General features: G+C 44.0%; 1 protein-coding gene across 7 annotated transcripts in view; it reads right to left on the bottom strand.

The window, feature by feature from the left end:
• The window catches only part of PACSIN3 (protein kinase C and casein kinase substrate in neurons 3), a 183,055-nt gene that overhangs the window by 15,585 nt on the left and 151,183 nt on the right, over positions 1 to 16,287 (bottom strand). For all 7 annotated transcript variants that reach the window (XM_063944642.1, XM_063944641.1, XM_063944644.1 and 4 more), the window contains 5 exons: positions 14,961 to 15,196; positions 13,440 to 13,595; positions 11,709 to 11,884; positions 11,284 to 11,404; positions 931 to 1,070 (listed from right to left, as the gene is read on the bottom strand). In XM_063944642.1, coding sequence (XP_063800712.1) covers positions 931 to 1,070; positions 11,284 to 11,404; positions 11,709 to 11,884; positions 13,440 to 13,595; positions 14,961 to 15,196 — 829 coding nt within the window. The remainder of the gene's footprint in view (positions 1 to 930; positions 1,071 to 11,283; positions 11,405 to 11,708; positions 11,885 to 13,439; positions 13,596 to 14,960; positions 15,197 to 16,287) is intronic.

Here is a 16,287-nt window from a genome sequence, read left to right as displayed (position 1 = left end):
GTGCAAATTTTCAGCTCACATCCCATAGGATTATACACTTGGACTACACTAACCAAAGTATTCCCACATACAATTATTATAACACATAAGTGATCTTGACAAGCAGAGATATTAGATGTTCTTTCATATTTCAGTGGCCTTTATAAAAGCACTTAACATTCAGTCATATGGATTTATAAAAAGGTCACAAACTAAGTTTGAACAGCCATATAATTTACTGTAGGAATGCATTTATAGCAGCAAGTTCTATTGTAATTTAGGTAAAAAGAGTCTATAATATAATACATTTTAAAATGATCTGCTATAATTTGATACAAGTAACATTACCAATATATAACTTACATTCTAGTAGAAAAAGGTCTCATAATATGATGCAATAGGAGCAACAAAAAATAAAACCAAACCCAATAAATAAAGTATACTTGCAAATCTAAGCAATGCATATTAATTCTACTTACATGACCTGCACTGAGACTGGAGGGGGGAGGTTCAGGGGAAATTTGCGGAAAAATTATTTCACAGAAAGGGTAGTGGACAAGTGGAATAGCCTCCCATCAGAGGTGGTAGAGGCTAAGACAGTAGAGCAATTTAAACATGCATGGGATAGACATAAGGATATCCTTACAAAGAAATAAGGATCAAATAAGGTTAGTGTTAAAAAATAATATAAAAAAAAAATAAGGGGCAGACTAGATGGGCCAAGTGGTTCTTATCTGCCGACAAATTCTATGTTTCTATGTTTCCACTGTACCGATGTTCAGAGGACAAAAGTCACCAGGAGACTTAACTGCTATCCGCCTCTACGCTTTTAGGATTAAGATGTATACATTCATTTATGGTTTAATCCTGCACCATATAGTGTGTGTAAGGGATCACCGTTCAACCCAAGCAAAGATTGAGGAGGGAGGTGGTGGAGGGGTTATCACTCACCCTTTGTTCAGCTGTTGGGTAGGGCTCCCTGCAGAAACTCCATCCTTTGCTGGCACAATACCAGTGAGGGTCACTTCCTCCACATTTTTACTGCTGCGCTCCTTCTTGCTGATTGGCCTCTGCGTCTCTGGAGACCACTCCTGTAATCAGAAGAGCATTTCGTCAGCCTTTGTAGAAAACCCCCTGTACCCCATCAAGCTGCACCTAATGTGATAATATGCAGAAATAGATTGCAGCTACGCATCAGTGGGTCATTCGATCACGTGAACATAACTAGTATTTTATTTATTTCTTAAATCCAACCTGCATAATTAAAAGTCCGGTCAAATAACCGTAAGTGTCCAGAGATGGCAGCAACTGTGCTTATAAACCCATGGGAGTTGCTGCTAAGAACTGTTTGCAACACACAGGGCTACATAGTTGCACAAGTGGAAAGGTGAAATGTGTTTAAATCCTTGTACTGTAACAAAGTCAACCAAGGGGAGCAAAAGTCCTTGAAGTTATCATTATTATTAAGTTATTTATATAGCGCACACATATTCCGCAGCGCTGTACAGAGAATATTTGCCCATTCACATCAGTCCCTGCCCCAGTGGAGCTTACAATCTATGTTCCCTATCACATGTACACACAGACACATTCACACTAGGGTTAATTTTTTGTTGGGAGTCAAGTAACCTACCAGTATATTTTGGGATTGTGGGAGGAAACCGGAGCACCCGGAGGAAACCTACGCAAGTACGGGGAGAATATATAAACTCCACACAGTTAGGGCCATGGTGGGAATCGAACCCATGACCTCAGTGCTGTGAGGCAGTAATGCTAACCATTACACCATCCGTACTGTCATTAGTTTAAGTTATGGGCTCATCTATGAAAATACAGAACTCTACCCTTGACAAAGGGAGGGATTGGTCAAATTAAGCAACAAGAAATTGGGTTCTACAAAGTACAGTAAAGTGCCAAGATGGTATCAGCATTCAATTACGGAGTGCCCAAAGAGACAGAGCCTAGTATGTAGGAAGCTGCCCAGAGCTGCAGGTTCCAGTGACTCTAGGGAACATTCTGTGAAGAAGGCCAGGATGTCTGTACCAGGGCTATAGCAAAGACAAAATTGTACCCTGCGCTGGCCCTGCCCGCTGAACATGTGATAGCACGTTGTTGCGATAAAGGGGCAGGGCTGTCAGGACTAAGACTTTTTCAGGAGGAGACTTTACAGACTGCTCTTCTAGACACTATGCATGCCAAATATAGGTGCCATAAGGTAGAGGCCGCCTATGCCCTGTGGCACTGCCCGCCCACCTCTAGCTGTGACCCCAGTCTGTACTATTGGTATGTTTATACATAGTTATCAATGTTATCAATGTAGCTGTGCTTATGAACACTACTGAAGGGGGTCATCTCCTGCTTGAAAACTTTTCTTGGGTAGTAGTCAAAAAGGGTTGTCATGTGTTGCTGCTGGAATCGTCCTGTTTATAGAACCATGCAGAGTCTAGTGCACAAAGGTGCAAGCAAGCCAGTCACTGCTCACGGTAACCTCATAGCCAAGTGCTGCTGCGGTTCCACAGCCATCTCTGGCTGCATGCAGGCTTGCTTTGGCGTGTGTTTGGACTTCAGTAGAGATCTCCTTTGAAGTCTGGTGGAAAATGGTCACCGATGGGAACACTGAAATGCTGATATCTATGTAGTCTCACTTCCACCTTACCATAAATATTCCCCGTGCCCTTCTGTTTACATTCATACTGTGTACTCAACTGCAATGTTATAACAATTGGAATCTTGCCCTTAAGGGAATGTGGTCATGGGACGGGGGGAAAAAAGAAAAAGAAAAAAAGTAAAAGCCCATTTTAAAAAGAAATAAAAATAATAAAGTTACAGAGACGAGATAAAAAAGGAATGCGGCTATGAACACTGCGCTGAACAATGGGGAATAGCGGCTCCGCAGGAGACAGGGCACAAAAGTAAAGCTTTCCGATCAGGTGGTGTGCACTGGCTCCTCCCCCTATGACCCTCCTCCAAGCCAGTTAGGTACTGTGCCCGGACGAGCGTACACAATAAGGGAGGAATTTTGAATCCCGGGTAAGACTCATACCAGCCACACCAATCACACCGTACAACTTGTGATCTAAACCCAGTTAACAGTATGATAACAGCGGAGCCTCTGAAAAGATGGCTCACAACAATAATAACCCGATTTTTGTAACTATGTACAAGTATTGCAGATAATCCGCACTTGGGATGGGCGCCCAGCATCCACTACGGACTCCGAGAAATAGAATTATCGGTAAGTAAATTCTTATTTTCTCTATCGTCCTAGTGGATGCTGGGGTTCCTGAAAGGACCATGGGGATTATACCAAAGCTCCCAAACGGGCGGGAGAGTGCGGATGACTCTGCAGCACCGAATGAGAGAACTCCAGGTCCTCCTTAGCCAGGGTATCAAATTTGTAGAATTTAGCAAACGTGTTTGCCCCTGACCAAGTAGCTGCTCGGCAAAGTTGTAAAGCCGAGACCCCTCGGGCAGCCGCCCAAGATGAGCCCACCTTCCTTGTGGAATGGGCATTTACATATTTTGGCTGTGGCAGGCCTGCCACACAATGTGCAAGTTGAATTGTATTACACATCCAACTAGCAATAGTCTGCTTAGAAGCAAGAGCACCCAGTTTGTTGGGTGCATACAGGATAACAGCAAGTCAGTTTTCCTGACTCCAGCCGTCCTGGAACATATTTTCAGGGCCCTGACAACATCTAACAACTTGGAGTCCTCCAAGTCCCTAGTAGGTGCAAGGCACCACAATAAGCTGGTTCAGGTGAAACACTGACACCACCTTTAGGGAGAGAACTGGGGACGAGTCCGCAGCTCTGCCCTGTCCGAATGGACAAACAGATATGGGCTTTTTTGAGAAAAAACCACCAATTTGACACTCGCCTGGTCCAGACCAGGGCCAAGAGCATGGTCACTTTTCATGTGAGATGCTTCAAATCCACAGATTTGACTGGTTTTAAACCAATGTGATTTGAGGAATCCCAGAACTACGTTGAGATCCCACAGTGCCACTGGAGGCACAAAAGGGGGTTGTATATGCAATACTCCCTTGACAAACTTCTGGACTTCAGGAACTGAAGCCAATTCTTTCTGGAAGAAAAATCGACAGGGCCGAAATTTGAACCTTAATGGACCCCAATTTGAGGCCCATAGACACTCCTGTTTGCAGGAAATGCAGGAAACGACCGAGTTGAAATTTCTTTGTGGGGCCTTCCTGGCCTCACACCACGCAACATATTTTCGCCACATGTGGTGATAATGTTGTGCGGTCACCTCCTTTCTGGCTTTGACCAGGGTAGGAATGACCTCTTCCGGAATGCCTTTTTCCCTTAGGATCCGGCTTTCCACCGCCATGCCGACAAACGCAGCTGCGGTAAGTCTTGGAACAGATATGGTACTTGCTGAAGCAAGTCCCTTCTTAGCGGCAGAGGCCATAAGACCTCTGTAAGCATCTCTTGAAGTTCCGGGTACCAAGTCCTTCTTGGCCAATCCGGAGCCATGAGTATAGTTCTTACTCCTCTACGTCTTATAATTCTCAGCACCTTAGGTATGAGAAGCAGAGGAGGGAACACATACACCGACTGGTACACCCACGGTGTTACCAGAACGTCCACAGCTATTGCCTGAGGGTCTCTTGACCTGGCGCAATACCTGTCCCGTTTTTTGTTCAGACGGGACGCCATCATGTCCACCTTTGGTATTTCCCAACGGTTTACAATCATGTGGAAAAAACTTCCCGATGAAGTTTCCACTCTCCCGGGTGGAGGTCGTGCCTGCTGAGGAAGTCTGCTTCCCAGTTTCCATTCCCGGGATGAAACACTGCTGACAGTGCTATCACATGATTTTCCGCCCAGCGAAAAGTCCTTGCAGTTTTTGCCATTGCCCTCCTGCTTCTTGTGTCGCCCTGTCTGTTTACGTGGGCGACTGCCGTGATGTTTTTCCCACTGGATCAATACCGGCTGACCTTGAAGCAGAGGTCTTGCTAAGCTTAGAGCATTATAAATTTACCCTTAGCTCCAGTATATTTATGTGGCGAAAAGTCTCCAGACTTGATCACACTCCCTGGAAATTTTTTCCTTGTGTGACTGCTCCCCAGCCTCTCGGGCTGGGCTCCGTGGTCACCAGCATCCAATCCTGAATGCCGAATCTGCGGCCCTCTAGAAGATGAGCACTCTATAACCACCACAGGAGAGACACCCTTGTCCTTGGATATAGGGTTATCCGCTGATGCATCTGAAGATGCGATCCGGACCATTTGTCCAGCAGATCCCACTGAAAAGTTCTTGCGTGAAATCTGCCGAATGGAATTGCTTCGTAGTAAGCCACCATTTTTACCAGGACCCTTGTGCAATGATGCACTGTTTTTAGGAGGTTCCTGACTAGCTCGGATAACTCCCTGGCTTTCTCTTCCGGGAGAAACACCTTTTTCTGGACTGTGTCCAGAATCATCCCTAGGCACAGCAGACGTGTCGTCGGGATCAGCTGCGATTTTGGAATATTTAGAATCCACCCGTGCTGTTGTAGCAGTATCCGAGATAGTGCTACTCCGACCTCCAACTGTTCCCTGGACTATGCCCTTATCAGGAGATCGTCCAAGTAAGGGATAATTAAGACGCCTTTTCTTCGAAGAAGAATCATCATTTCGGCCATTACCTTGGTAAAGACCCGGGGTGCCGTGGACAATCCAAACGGCAGCGTCTGAAACTGATAGTGACAGTTCTGCACCACGAACCTGAGGTACCCTTAGTGAGAAGGGCAAATTTGGGACATAGAGGTAAGCATCCCTGATGTCCCGGGACACTATATAGTCCCCTTCTTCCTGGTTCGTTATCACTGCTCTGAGTGACTCCATCTTGATTTGAACCTTTGTAAGTGTTCAAAATTTTTTTTTTTTTAGAATAAGTCTCACCTAGCCTTCTGGCTTCAGTACCACAATATAGTGTGGAATAATACCCCTTTTCTTGTAGTAGGAGGGGTAATTTAATTATCACCTGCTGGGAATACAGCTTGTGAATTTTTTTTTCCCATACTGCCTCCTTGTCGGAGGGAGACCTTGATAAAGCAGACTTCAGGAGCCTGCGAAGGGGAAACGTCTCGACATTCCAATCTGTACCCCTGGGATACTACTTGTAGGATCCAGGGGTCCTGTACGGTCTCAGCGCCATGCTGAGAACTTGTCAGAAGCGGTGGAACGCTTCTGTTCCTGGGAATGGGCTGCCTGCTGCAGTCTTCTTCCCTTTCCTCTATCCCTGGGCAGATATGATCTTATAGGGACGAAAGGACTGAGGCTGAAAAGACGGTGTCTTTTTCTGCAGAGATGTGACTTAGGGTAAAAACGGCGGATTTTCCAGCAGTTGCCGTGGCCACCAGGTCCGATGGACCGACCCCAAATAACTCCTCTTCCTTTATACGGCAATACACCTTTGTGCCGTTTGGAATCTGCATCACCTGACCACTGTCGTGTCCATAACATCTTCTGGCAGATATGGACATCGCATTTACTCTTGATGCCAGAGTGCAAATATCCCTCTGTGCATCTCGCATATATAGAAATGCATCCTTTAAATGCTCTATAGTCAATAAAATACTGTCCCTGTCAAGGGTATCAATATTTTTAGTCAGGGAATCCGACCAAGCCACCCCAGCTCTGCACATCCAGGCTGAGGCGATCGCTGGTCGCAGTATAACACCAGTATGTGTGTATATACTTTTTATGATATTTTCCAGCCTCCTGTCAGCTGGTCCTTGAGGACGGCCCTATCTATAGACGGTACCGCCACTTGTTTTGATAAGCGTGTGAGCGCCTTATCCACCCTAAGGGGTGTTTCCCAACGCGCCCTAACTTCTGGCGGGAAAGGGTATACCGCCCATAATTTTCTATCGGGGGGAACCCACGCATCATCACACACTTCATTTAATTTATCTGATTCAGGAAAAACTACGGTAGTTTTTTCACATCCCACATAATACCCTCTTTTGTGGTACTTGTAGTATCAGAAATATGAAACACCTTCATTGCCTTTAACGTGTGGCCCTAATAAGGAATACGTTTGTTTATTCACCGTCGACACTGGATTCAGTGTCCCTGTCTGTGTCTGTGTCGACCGACTAAAGTAAACGGGCGTTTTAAAACCCCTGACGGTGTTTTTGAGACGTCTGGACCGGTACTAATTGTTTGTCGGCCGTCTCATGTCGTCAACCGACCTTGCAGCGTGTTGACATTATCACGTAATTCCCTAAATAAGCCATCCATTCCGGTGTCGACTCCCTAGAGAGTGACATCACCATTACAGGCAATTGCTCCGCCTCCTCACCAATATCGTCCTCATACATGTCGACACACACGTACCGACACACAGCACACACACAGGGAATGCTCTGATAGAGGACAGGACCCACTAGCCCTTTGGAGAGACAGAGGGAGAGTTTACCAGCACACACCAAAAACGCTATAATTATATAGGGACAACCTTATATAAGTGTTTTCCCTTATAGCATCTTTTTTATATATTTCTAACGCCAAATTAGTGCCCCCCCTCTCTGTTTTAACCCTGTTTCTGTAGTGCAGTGCAGGGGAGAGCCTGGGAGCCTTCCCTCCAGCCTTTCTGTGAGGGAAAATGGCGCTGTGTGCTGAGGAGATAGGCCCCGCCCCTTTTTCGGCGGCCTCGTCTCCCGCTCTTAACGGATTCTGGCAGGGGTTAAATATCTCCATATAGCCTCCGGAGGCTATATGTGAGGTATTTTTAGCCAAAATAGGTATTCATTTGCCTCCCAGGGCGCCCCCCTCCCAGCGCCCTGCACCCTCAGTGACTGCCGTGTGAAGTGTGCTGAGAGGAAAATGGCGCACAGCTGCAGTGCTGTGCGCTACCTTTAGAAGACTGAGGAGTCTTCTGCCGCCGATTCTGGACCTCTTCTTACTTCAGCATCTGCAAGGGGGCCGGCGGCAAGGCTCCGGTGACCATCCAGGCTGTACCTGTGATCGTCCCTCTGGAGCTGATGTCCAGTAGCCAAGAAGCCAATCCATCCTGCACGCAGGTGAGTTCACTTCTTCTCCCCTAAGTCCCTCGTTGCAGTGATCCTGTTGCCAGCAGGACTCACTGTAAAATAAAAAACCTAAGCTAAACTTTTCTAAGCAGCTCTTTAGGAGAGCCACCTAGATTGCACCCTTCTCGGCCGGGCACAAAAATCTAACTGGCTTGGAGGAGGGTCATAGGGGGAGGAGCCAGTGCACACCACCTGATCGGAAAGCTTTACTTTTGTGCCCTGTCTCCTGCGGAGCCGCTATTCCCCATGGTCCTTTCAGGAACCCCAGCATCCACTAGGACGATAGAGAAATTACATTAAGAAATGGAGATCTTCTAAGCAACCTACATGTTGGTGACCATAGTGCAATGACAGTCACATTGTCACCACACGTAGACCATAACTTTAAGACTGCAGACATTTGATTCAAGGACGATCTCATTTGGTTGCTTAACTTGTGGAATGAGGATTCCTATTAATATACAGGCATGGGCAATTTATCAGCTGCCTGGCATATTGTCACCCTACCTGCACCTTGCTATGAGCTGAGCAAGGTCAACAGAACAAGGTCCTTGGAGACCACAAGTGCATGTGCTACAGACTAGAGTTTGTATGGTCAGGGGAAGAGAAATGCTATTTTATAATATGGTCCCACCGTTCCTTTTCACATGTTTTTGGATACATATTTCAGTTCCGTCTGGCGGGGACTTTCTAAACCATCTGTTTCCCCAACACACGTCTTCTTACTGGATATGGTGAATAAGCTCCTATTTCACATAAAATAACCGTGGCATAGAAGCCACTGGCCAAGTCTAGTACACAGAAGTTGGCTTCTACAGTGGAATGAAGGCACACACACATAACTTAACACAAAATTATTAAATAAAAAAGTACAATGAAGTATACAAGTGGTACAGATAACATCTTATTAAAACTTTCCAAATGAATCTCAACTTGCATAGAGGATTTCCCCTCAACACTGAACGTGCGACCTCGAAGCATTTGTTTATGGAAGTAGAACTTCCAAGCAAAGGTTCAGTACGAGTTTAGGGAGGAAGTTTATCCCATGAGAATTGAATTGGCTATTTTTGGGATCAAGACCGTTCTCTTTGCAGTTACCAGTTAGACATATTGCTTTTAATGTTTGTTTTTTTATTTAAAAAAAAATTGTGTTTTTTCTCCCCCATGCAAGTCAGAGGGAAACCACCACCTAACATAACCTCACTGTTTCCTTTAATTTACTGCATAAGCAACCATTAATGTTGGAACTTCCTTCTAGGCCCACCAAAATAAAAGCATTGTGCACTTCATTTGATAAATGTACAGTAGCTTGGTAAGGTGTAAAATAAAATAAAATAAAAAACAGGACCTACCAAGAAGCAAGGGGGGGGGGGTGATTATTTGGGCCTCTGTTGGAACCTTTTAGTGCAGGGAAAGCATAGCCATACCCCCTAGCACATCAGTCCATCCAAAATCTTTGTGACCCTGGCAAGGAGATCACTGGATTGCGCCTGCCATGAAGGATAGTTTAGCCTCTGGTGGCTATTTTTTTTTAAAATAAAGTATTTTTATTTCGAAGGAGAGTAGTTTGCATACAGACATTGCATAACAGGAACACATTAAACACGTAATGACATGTCCTCATCGGGGAACAGCATTCACTTTCGACTTATTTTCAAACTATGTCATTTGCTCATAGGCGCATAGGAATGTACAGTTATATATATCATTATTTTGCATTATCCGTACACTCTAGTATTCATGAAATCACATTATACTTTGTTTTGTTTTTTCCCCCCCCTCAAATATAACTCTTACGGACAATCCGTCCGAGTAAAACCCTTTAAAAGAGAAGAAAACAATCAGAAACCAAACACAGAGAACCCCAGAAATAAAAAAATTAAAAAAACAGAGACAAAAAACATTATGGGGAAGAGGACGCATTGGGGGATACTAGCACTCTAAATCCTACCCTGTCCAGATGGGCACAGAGCCACTCTCTCATTCACAACCCATTGGGTGAGAGGGAAGCCTATGGCCCTAGAAGATCATAACTTGGCAAATCCAGGACCTGTTAGTAACCCTATCACCATTAAGTTGTAGGGCCTGGGACGGAGTATATGGATTCCAGCCATGGAGACCAAATTCTTTCAAATTTAGTGGAGGCATTGTGTTTCATATAAATGTATCGTTCCTTAAAAACAGTGTCGTTTATTAGTGCCTTAAGAGCGGGGAGTGTAGGGCCCTTAGGGGCCATCCATAGCCTCGCAATGCTCACCTTCGCCATTGCACATATGTTGCGAGCATATAGGCCCTCTGGACCAGACACAAAGTCCCAGGGTGCAAAATTGCGGAGTAAGCATGGCCTCGTCCACCCCTGTGTTCCCCAGAATCGATCCGACCCCCGCCCAGAAAGCCCGCAGCACCGGACAATCCCAAATGAGGTGCCAAAAAGTACCTGCAGTCATCCCACACTTAGGGCAGTCACCCACACGACCCGTCCCGAATTTGGCCAGTCTGGCCGGGGTCATATATATTCTATGCAAAAGGAAGTATTGTATCTGTTGATACCTGATGGATTTGGTAACCGTGCACGGAGTTTCCAAAGCACTCTGGTGGCTATTTGATTTCTTAATTGGTCACCCAATTCCTTCCCTCTCCTCTGACCATGCTGCTGCCTCTCTACAGTAGATGTTTCCCAGTGCTACAGCATGACAGAGTATATTCAGTATGCAACGACTCATCCCCAGCAGGTGGTACAGGGAGGGTCTGCCTGTTACGTTTCACAATACAGGATGATGGCACTCAAGTAGCCAACATTCAAGGCAATCCAGAGTGTACCCAAGACTCATGAACACATGCAGTGAAGAGTCAGTTAAGCTCCGGGAGTTAAAGAGAATGGAAACTTTAATAGGAGCAACAAGTTCTGACGGGCATACCTGAAGTGATTAATTTTAGGACTCAGTCCTTTGGAAACTAGCTACTTGTGGACTTTACTGCTTTTATTCTACAACAAACTGGTTGTATGTGATGGTAAATGACTGCCCCAGTCTCACAAGAATGCAGTCTACCAATTCAGGCATATGTAATTCATGCAATGGCTACATTCACTGTGCAGACCATAGTTCCACAGAGATTACTCTAAGAATTCACTGTGGCAGGACGCTTCCCCACAAGCATACGGCTATATGAGGCATCACGGAAACTAAGAGCTTCAAATGCTTAAGGCAGAGAAGCTTTTGCAGGATACACTGATATTTTCAACTCTCCCCCCACAATTCTTACCTCAAACTGAGGCCAGTTCATGGCCATGCCTGGCCCATAGGTGTTTCTCCACCATTTCAGATCCTGTTGGTCATCAGCTGCTTGAATACCCTGGTACAGGTCTCTGTACAAAGCATGGAAGCTGGAGGAGAGAAAGCACACACACTTGACAGAGCAACATTCTGCTAGAACACGGCATGTGACCTTGTTGTAGAGTAATGATTGGCCAAGTATTTGTAGTATACAGCTAGTACTAAGGATTGCAGAGCTGTGTTCTGTCATCTCATTACATACATAAGTGACCCAGCGATCATTAGCGCCTGCAACGTGCAGCAGAGGCACTCAGCCATTTTACCACATGCTCAAACCCTTAACAACTCCTCTGGCTGGTAATACATAAATAGATTATGCACAGGTTAACAACGTGCAGTGCAGTCTGCGGTTACCTCTCTTTGCTGGAGAGGTCAAGGTGTTTGTGTATGTCCAGCAACATCTCCTTAAAAAAAGCCAGTCGCTTCTGCTCCGCCTCCTGGCAGCTTTCAAACTGTTGCTCCATGTCCTCCATATAACGTGGGTTGTAACGATTCAGCTCATCCAGAGCCTTCTCATATACACCTTTGTCCTGACATAAAGGCAAAACCAAAATACATGTAAGTAAGTAAGTACTACATTGTATGGACAGGTCTAGGCATTAACCGTTTAATAGAAAACAAAAAAAAGAGAGACAATTAAAACCAAATTCAGGCCATACGAACTGGCAAAACAAACTGACGTACACATGGCAGCGCTACTTCCCACTTACACTACCATCCACCCCCCATGCATCCAGAAAGGGACTGCAGTGGGAGAAGGAAACATTTCCCCTATCCTGTCCTTTTGGATTTTTATTATCTATAGGTAATAAGTCACCCTTGAGTGGCTGCAAGTAATAAATTAAATGGAAAATAATGACATGCATCCCGCTTATCCTTTCCCTTTCCTCACCCCTTTTAGCCCAAGGGAGTCGAGGGACATCTTATACTTAAATGGATTCCTTTTGTGATCCCCTGTATTGACACCTATCGTAACTCTGAATGTAAGAGGCCTCGACTAACCTAAGAAAGGACATGGTATGATATGTCAAAATCATATTATCGACACTGACCAATGCCGACACAAACTCATGTTAGAATGTCACCATATTGTCCTTTGTGGACCAGTGGAAACTTACCAGCGACAACTTCCAGGTCCATCATGTGACTGTCACTTCTGGCGGAGTCATGTGATTGAGCAGCGGTACTGGCAAGTATTCTTCCCCTAGTCTCTACCCTTCCGTCCCACAGCCTAACCCTAATGTTAATATTCTAACCATGCCAACATTTTACATGTCGATATCATGAGTAATGTTGCCTGTCGATAATTTTTTTAATTAACAGTTTCTTATATAGCGCAGCAAATTCCGCTGCACTTTGTAATTGGAACAGGAATAGAACAAAACTGGGCAAAGACAGGCAGAGGTAGGAAGGTCCTGCTCGCAAGCTTACAATCTGTCAACACGGTCGTGTACACGTTATGAATTTCAACACTGTAAAAAAAGAACCTGATTAGCACACCAACACCCTAAGGAAAGATATTTACTATTCCACACAATCCATAGGTTACAGAGTTGTCCATACTACAAGAGACCCATTTTCATAGCACAGGCCATCTAAATATTTCCCCCACTGTACTCTATTGTTCTAGCTCGACCAAACATGAAGTATCCATTATGCTGCATAACAAATTGCCCTTTGTACAATGCTCTATTGTCACAGACTCGGATGGACGTTAGTTGGTTGTGACTGGCAGACTAGGGCACTTACAGGGCACATTTGCTAAGGTTTACGAACCAAACAGGCAAGCAACAATACTGCAAGTAATTCTTTATGGCCTTAAATAAGGAGACTGGGAAAGCGAATGATTGGTGGGGATTTTAATGCTGGCCTGCACTATATTTTGTTGTGGCACAGTTGCTATTAGAGCTTATGAACATCACCAGTACTGTACACAGTAGCGACAGACTACAGATGTGACCCAGAAATTAAATTTACAATGCAAAACTTTCACCCACTCTGTTGCAAACACATTCTGTAAAACGTGTATGCGATAATATAATGACAATAGGAAAGTCGGGTATTCCGCAACACCTGACCTCTGACCTTCTCTGCTTCCTGGTTGCACCTTTCCACCCGCTCCTGGAGTTTACGCAGCTGCTCCTGTGAAACCGAAGCATCAGCCTTTGAGTGATCCTCTCGCACTTGCGCTGCCCGCTCATCCTTGCGAGCCACGTGGTATCGTTTTTTAGCAGCTTCCACCTAAATAGAGAGCACAGAACCATTACATGCTAAGGTTCAATAGGTTACTTCGCCAATGCGTCACAAATTCTGACATATTATGTAATGCAGACCAAGTACGTTCTACTGCATGCACTGTGCATGGCAGGACAACCGTAGCGGAAGACTTCATCCACATAAAGACACATGGCTGTGCACCGAGACTTTATAGGTGCAACATTGCTTAGTGCTTTAAACAGAAAACATGACTCCTGGAGGCGTATATACGTAGAATATATATCACTAATTGTTAGTGCAAAAAGAATTCATGCACATGACAGATCTTTCTTTATGCAATATACTGATTACTATCGTGACATGGATTTTAAATATGAGTAGTACTTTAGGCCAGTGGTTCTCAACCGCGGTCCTCAAGTACCCCCAACAGTTCATGTTTTCCAGGTCTCCTCACAGGATTGCAAGTGAAATCATTTGCTCCACCTGTGGGTCTTTAAAAATGTGTCCGTGAGTAATGAATAAACCTGTGCACCAGCTAGGTGACCTGGAAAACATGAACTGTTGGGGGTACTTGAGGACAGAGGTTGAGAACCACCGCTTTAGGCAATACAAAGAAGAAAAAAAATAAAATAAAATAAAGATAGCAACCAGCACCGAGCAGCATAGTTATGGCTTCTCTATGATTTTAACAACATGCTGGAAAAGTCACTAATAACTTATGTTGACCCATTAAACAGTTTACACCATTGCAGATATTGTTTCAGTGTACCTAGAAATACCAAAAGGCAGATCTGCATTTCTGTGTATCAGCCCAAAGGAGTTAACTCTGAATTCTAAAAAGAATCATAAATTGAGCGCCAACACAGACTACAACCACAGCCTCTGGCAATAATCTCTGGGGACAATTCAATTAGTTGATAATTGGCTGAACATGGCTTAAAGTGGGTCAAACACCTGTGTCAATGCAGATTTCTAGTTGAATAGCAATTGTTAGACAATACCCATTTTATACAGCAACAATAATCGGTCCTGAGTAAGTATATACCAGGGGATAAATGGATCTAGCATGGACTTAAGATTTTGTTGAACATGTCCAATTCATGCGTAGCCAGTGCTAGACTTACAGTTAAGATACATAAACCCCAACTTCTTATTAATTGCTTTAGGAAGCTGCTACACCCCAAATCTGGATTTGGTGCTCCCCTTTACAAAAAAAACCTTTTGACAGTACTGATTTTATTAGCTTTTACATTTGGTTTTATGGGGTACACATTTTATCTAAAAAAAACCACGAGCTTGACCTTACGGGCTTGGTGGCTTTATCCTTATTCAAAAAGCCAGCCAAAGTAACACGTATAGCTCTTAGAAACATCTAAGAGACGCACTTACATCTTTGAGCTTTTTCACCCAGGGTTTCTGAGCCTTGCTAAATCCCTCTTCCGCTTCCTTTGTCTCTCGAAAGCCTCCGATCATCTGCTTGTGAAAGGCTTCCTTCTGCCAATCCCGCACTTTCCCACTGTCTTCATCCCACAGCTGGTTCCGCAGCTCGGTGTGAATCTCGCTGAGCGTGTCTGCGGCCGTTAGGAAGGCATGCCAAGCTTTCTCCAGGGTGCCATACTGAGGACCTGTGAGAGGCGAGAGATCAGAACAATGATTTATCACCTAAGTACATACAGAGATGCTTCACTGTAAATCAGGCCTGGCCAAACTGTGGCTCTACAACTGTACCATCATGCCCTGCCACACTTCTTATGAAGGAATGCTAAAACTGTGGCAGGGCATGCAGGGATGTGTAGTTGGAGAACCACAGTTTGGCCAGGCCTGCTGTATATATGGCAATATTCTACTAAGGCAAGATGCCCACTGGATGGCTCTCCACTGTCTGCCCAAGAATCCAGCGACCTAGATACAAAGCTTTTCAGGTTGTCCTTGGTTTCATGTTATCTTGGCAAAACAAAAAACTATCCTGTATTACCACTTCTCAATGCATGGTCCCCATTTAAACAGGGAATAATCACTTTAAAGACACAAAATATTAGTTTCACTATTGTCAATCTCATGTTCTCATGTGTTTTTTAGCACCAAATACAAAGAAATGAATGAGTAAACATACTGAAGATACATGTCAGGTTGCATACAGACTATATTCAAGTCATATTTTTAAACATAATTTGATTATTATAAGAGTGCTTTATTTTATACATTTAGAAAGGTGGTTGGTGTTTTAATAGGACAAGAAGGGGGAAATTATATATATATATACATATATATATATATATATATATATATATATATATATATAGCAAACCGATATGTTCTGTGTGTGCCAGTATTCCTGACAGAGGTATATTTTACAAGCAAGGCAATGTCCATTGGTTATAGGAGACCAAAACAAGACAAGTGTTTGAAGTTGGACATATGTCAACAATGGAATGTTTGAGTCTTCATTTGAGACAATGACGTTTCACCTTGTGTGTTAATCTATATAATACATGATCATCAATGTGCTGTATATACAGGTTGAGTAGCCCTTATCCAAAATCCCACATTTTTGGGTCCCCTACTGAGATAATGACACATATATATATATATACATACACATATATACATATTTATACATATACATACATATATATACATATTTATACATATACATATGTATATATGTATTTATACATATACATATGTATATATATGTATATATACATATACACAC

This window comes from Pseudophryne corroboree, chromosome 11, assembly GCF_028390025.1.
Source record: "Pseudophryne corroboree isolate aPseCor3 chromosome 11, aPseCor3.hap2, whole genome shotgun sequence".
In the NCBI taxonomy this organism is placed as follows: Eukaryota; Metazoa; Chordata; class Amphibia; order Anura; family Myobatrachidae; genus Pseudophryne; species Pseudophryne corroboree.
This window is presented reverse-complemented; position numbering and strand designations above follow the sequence as displayed.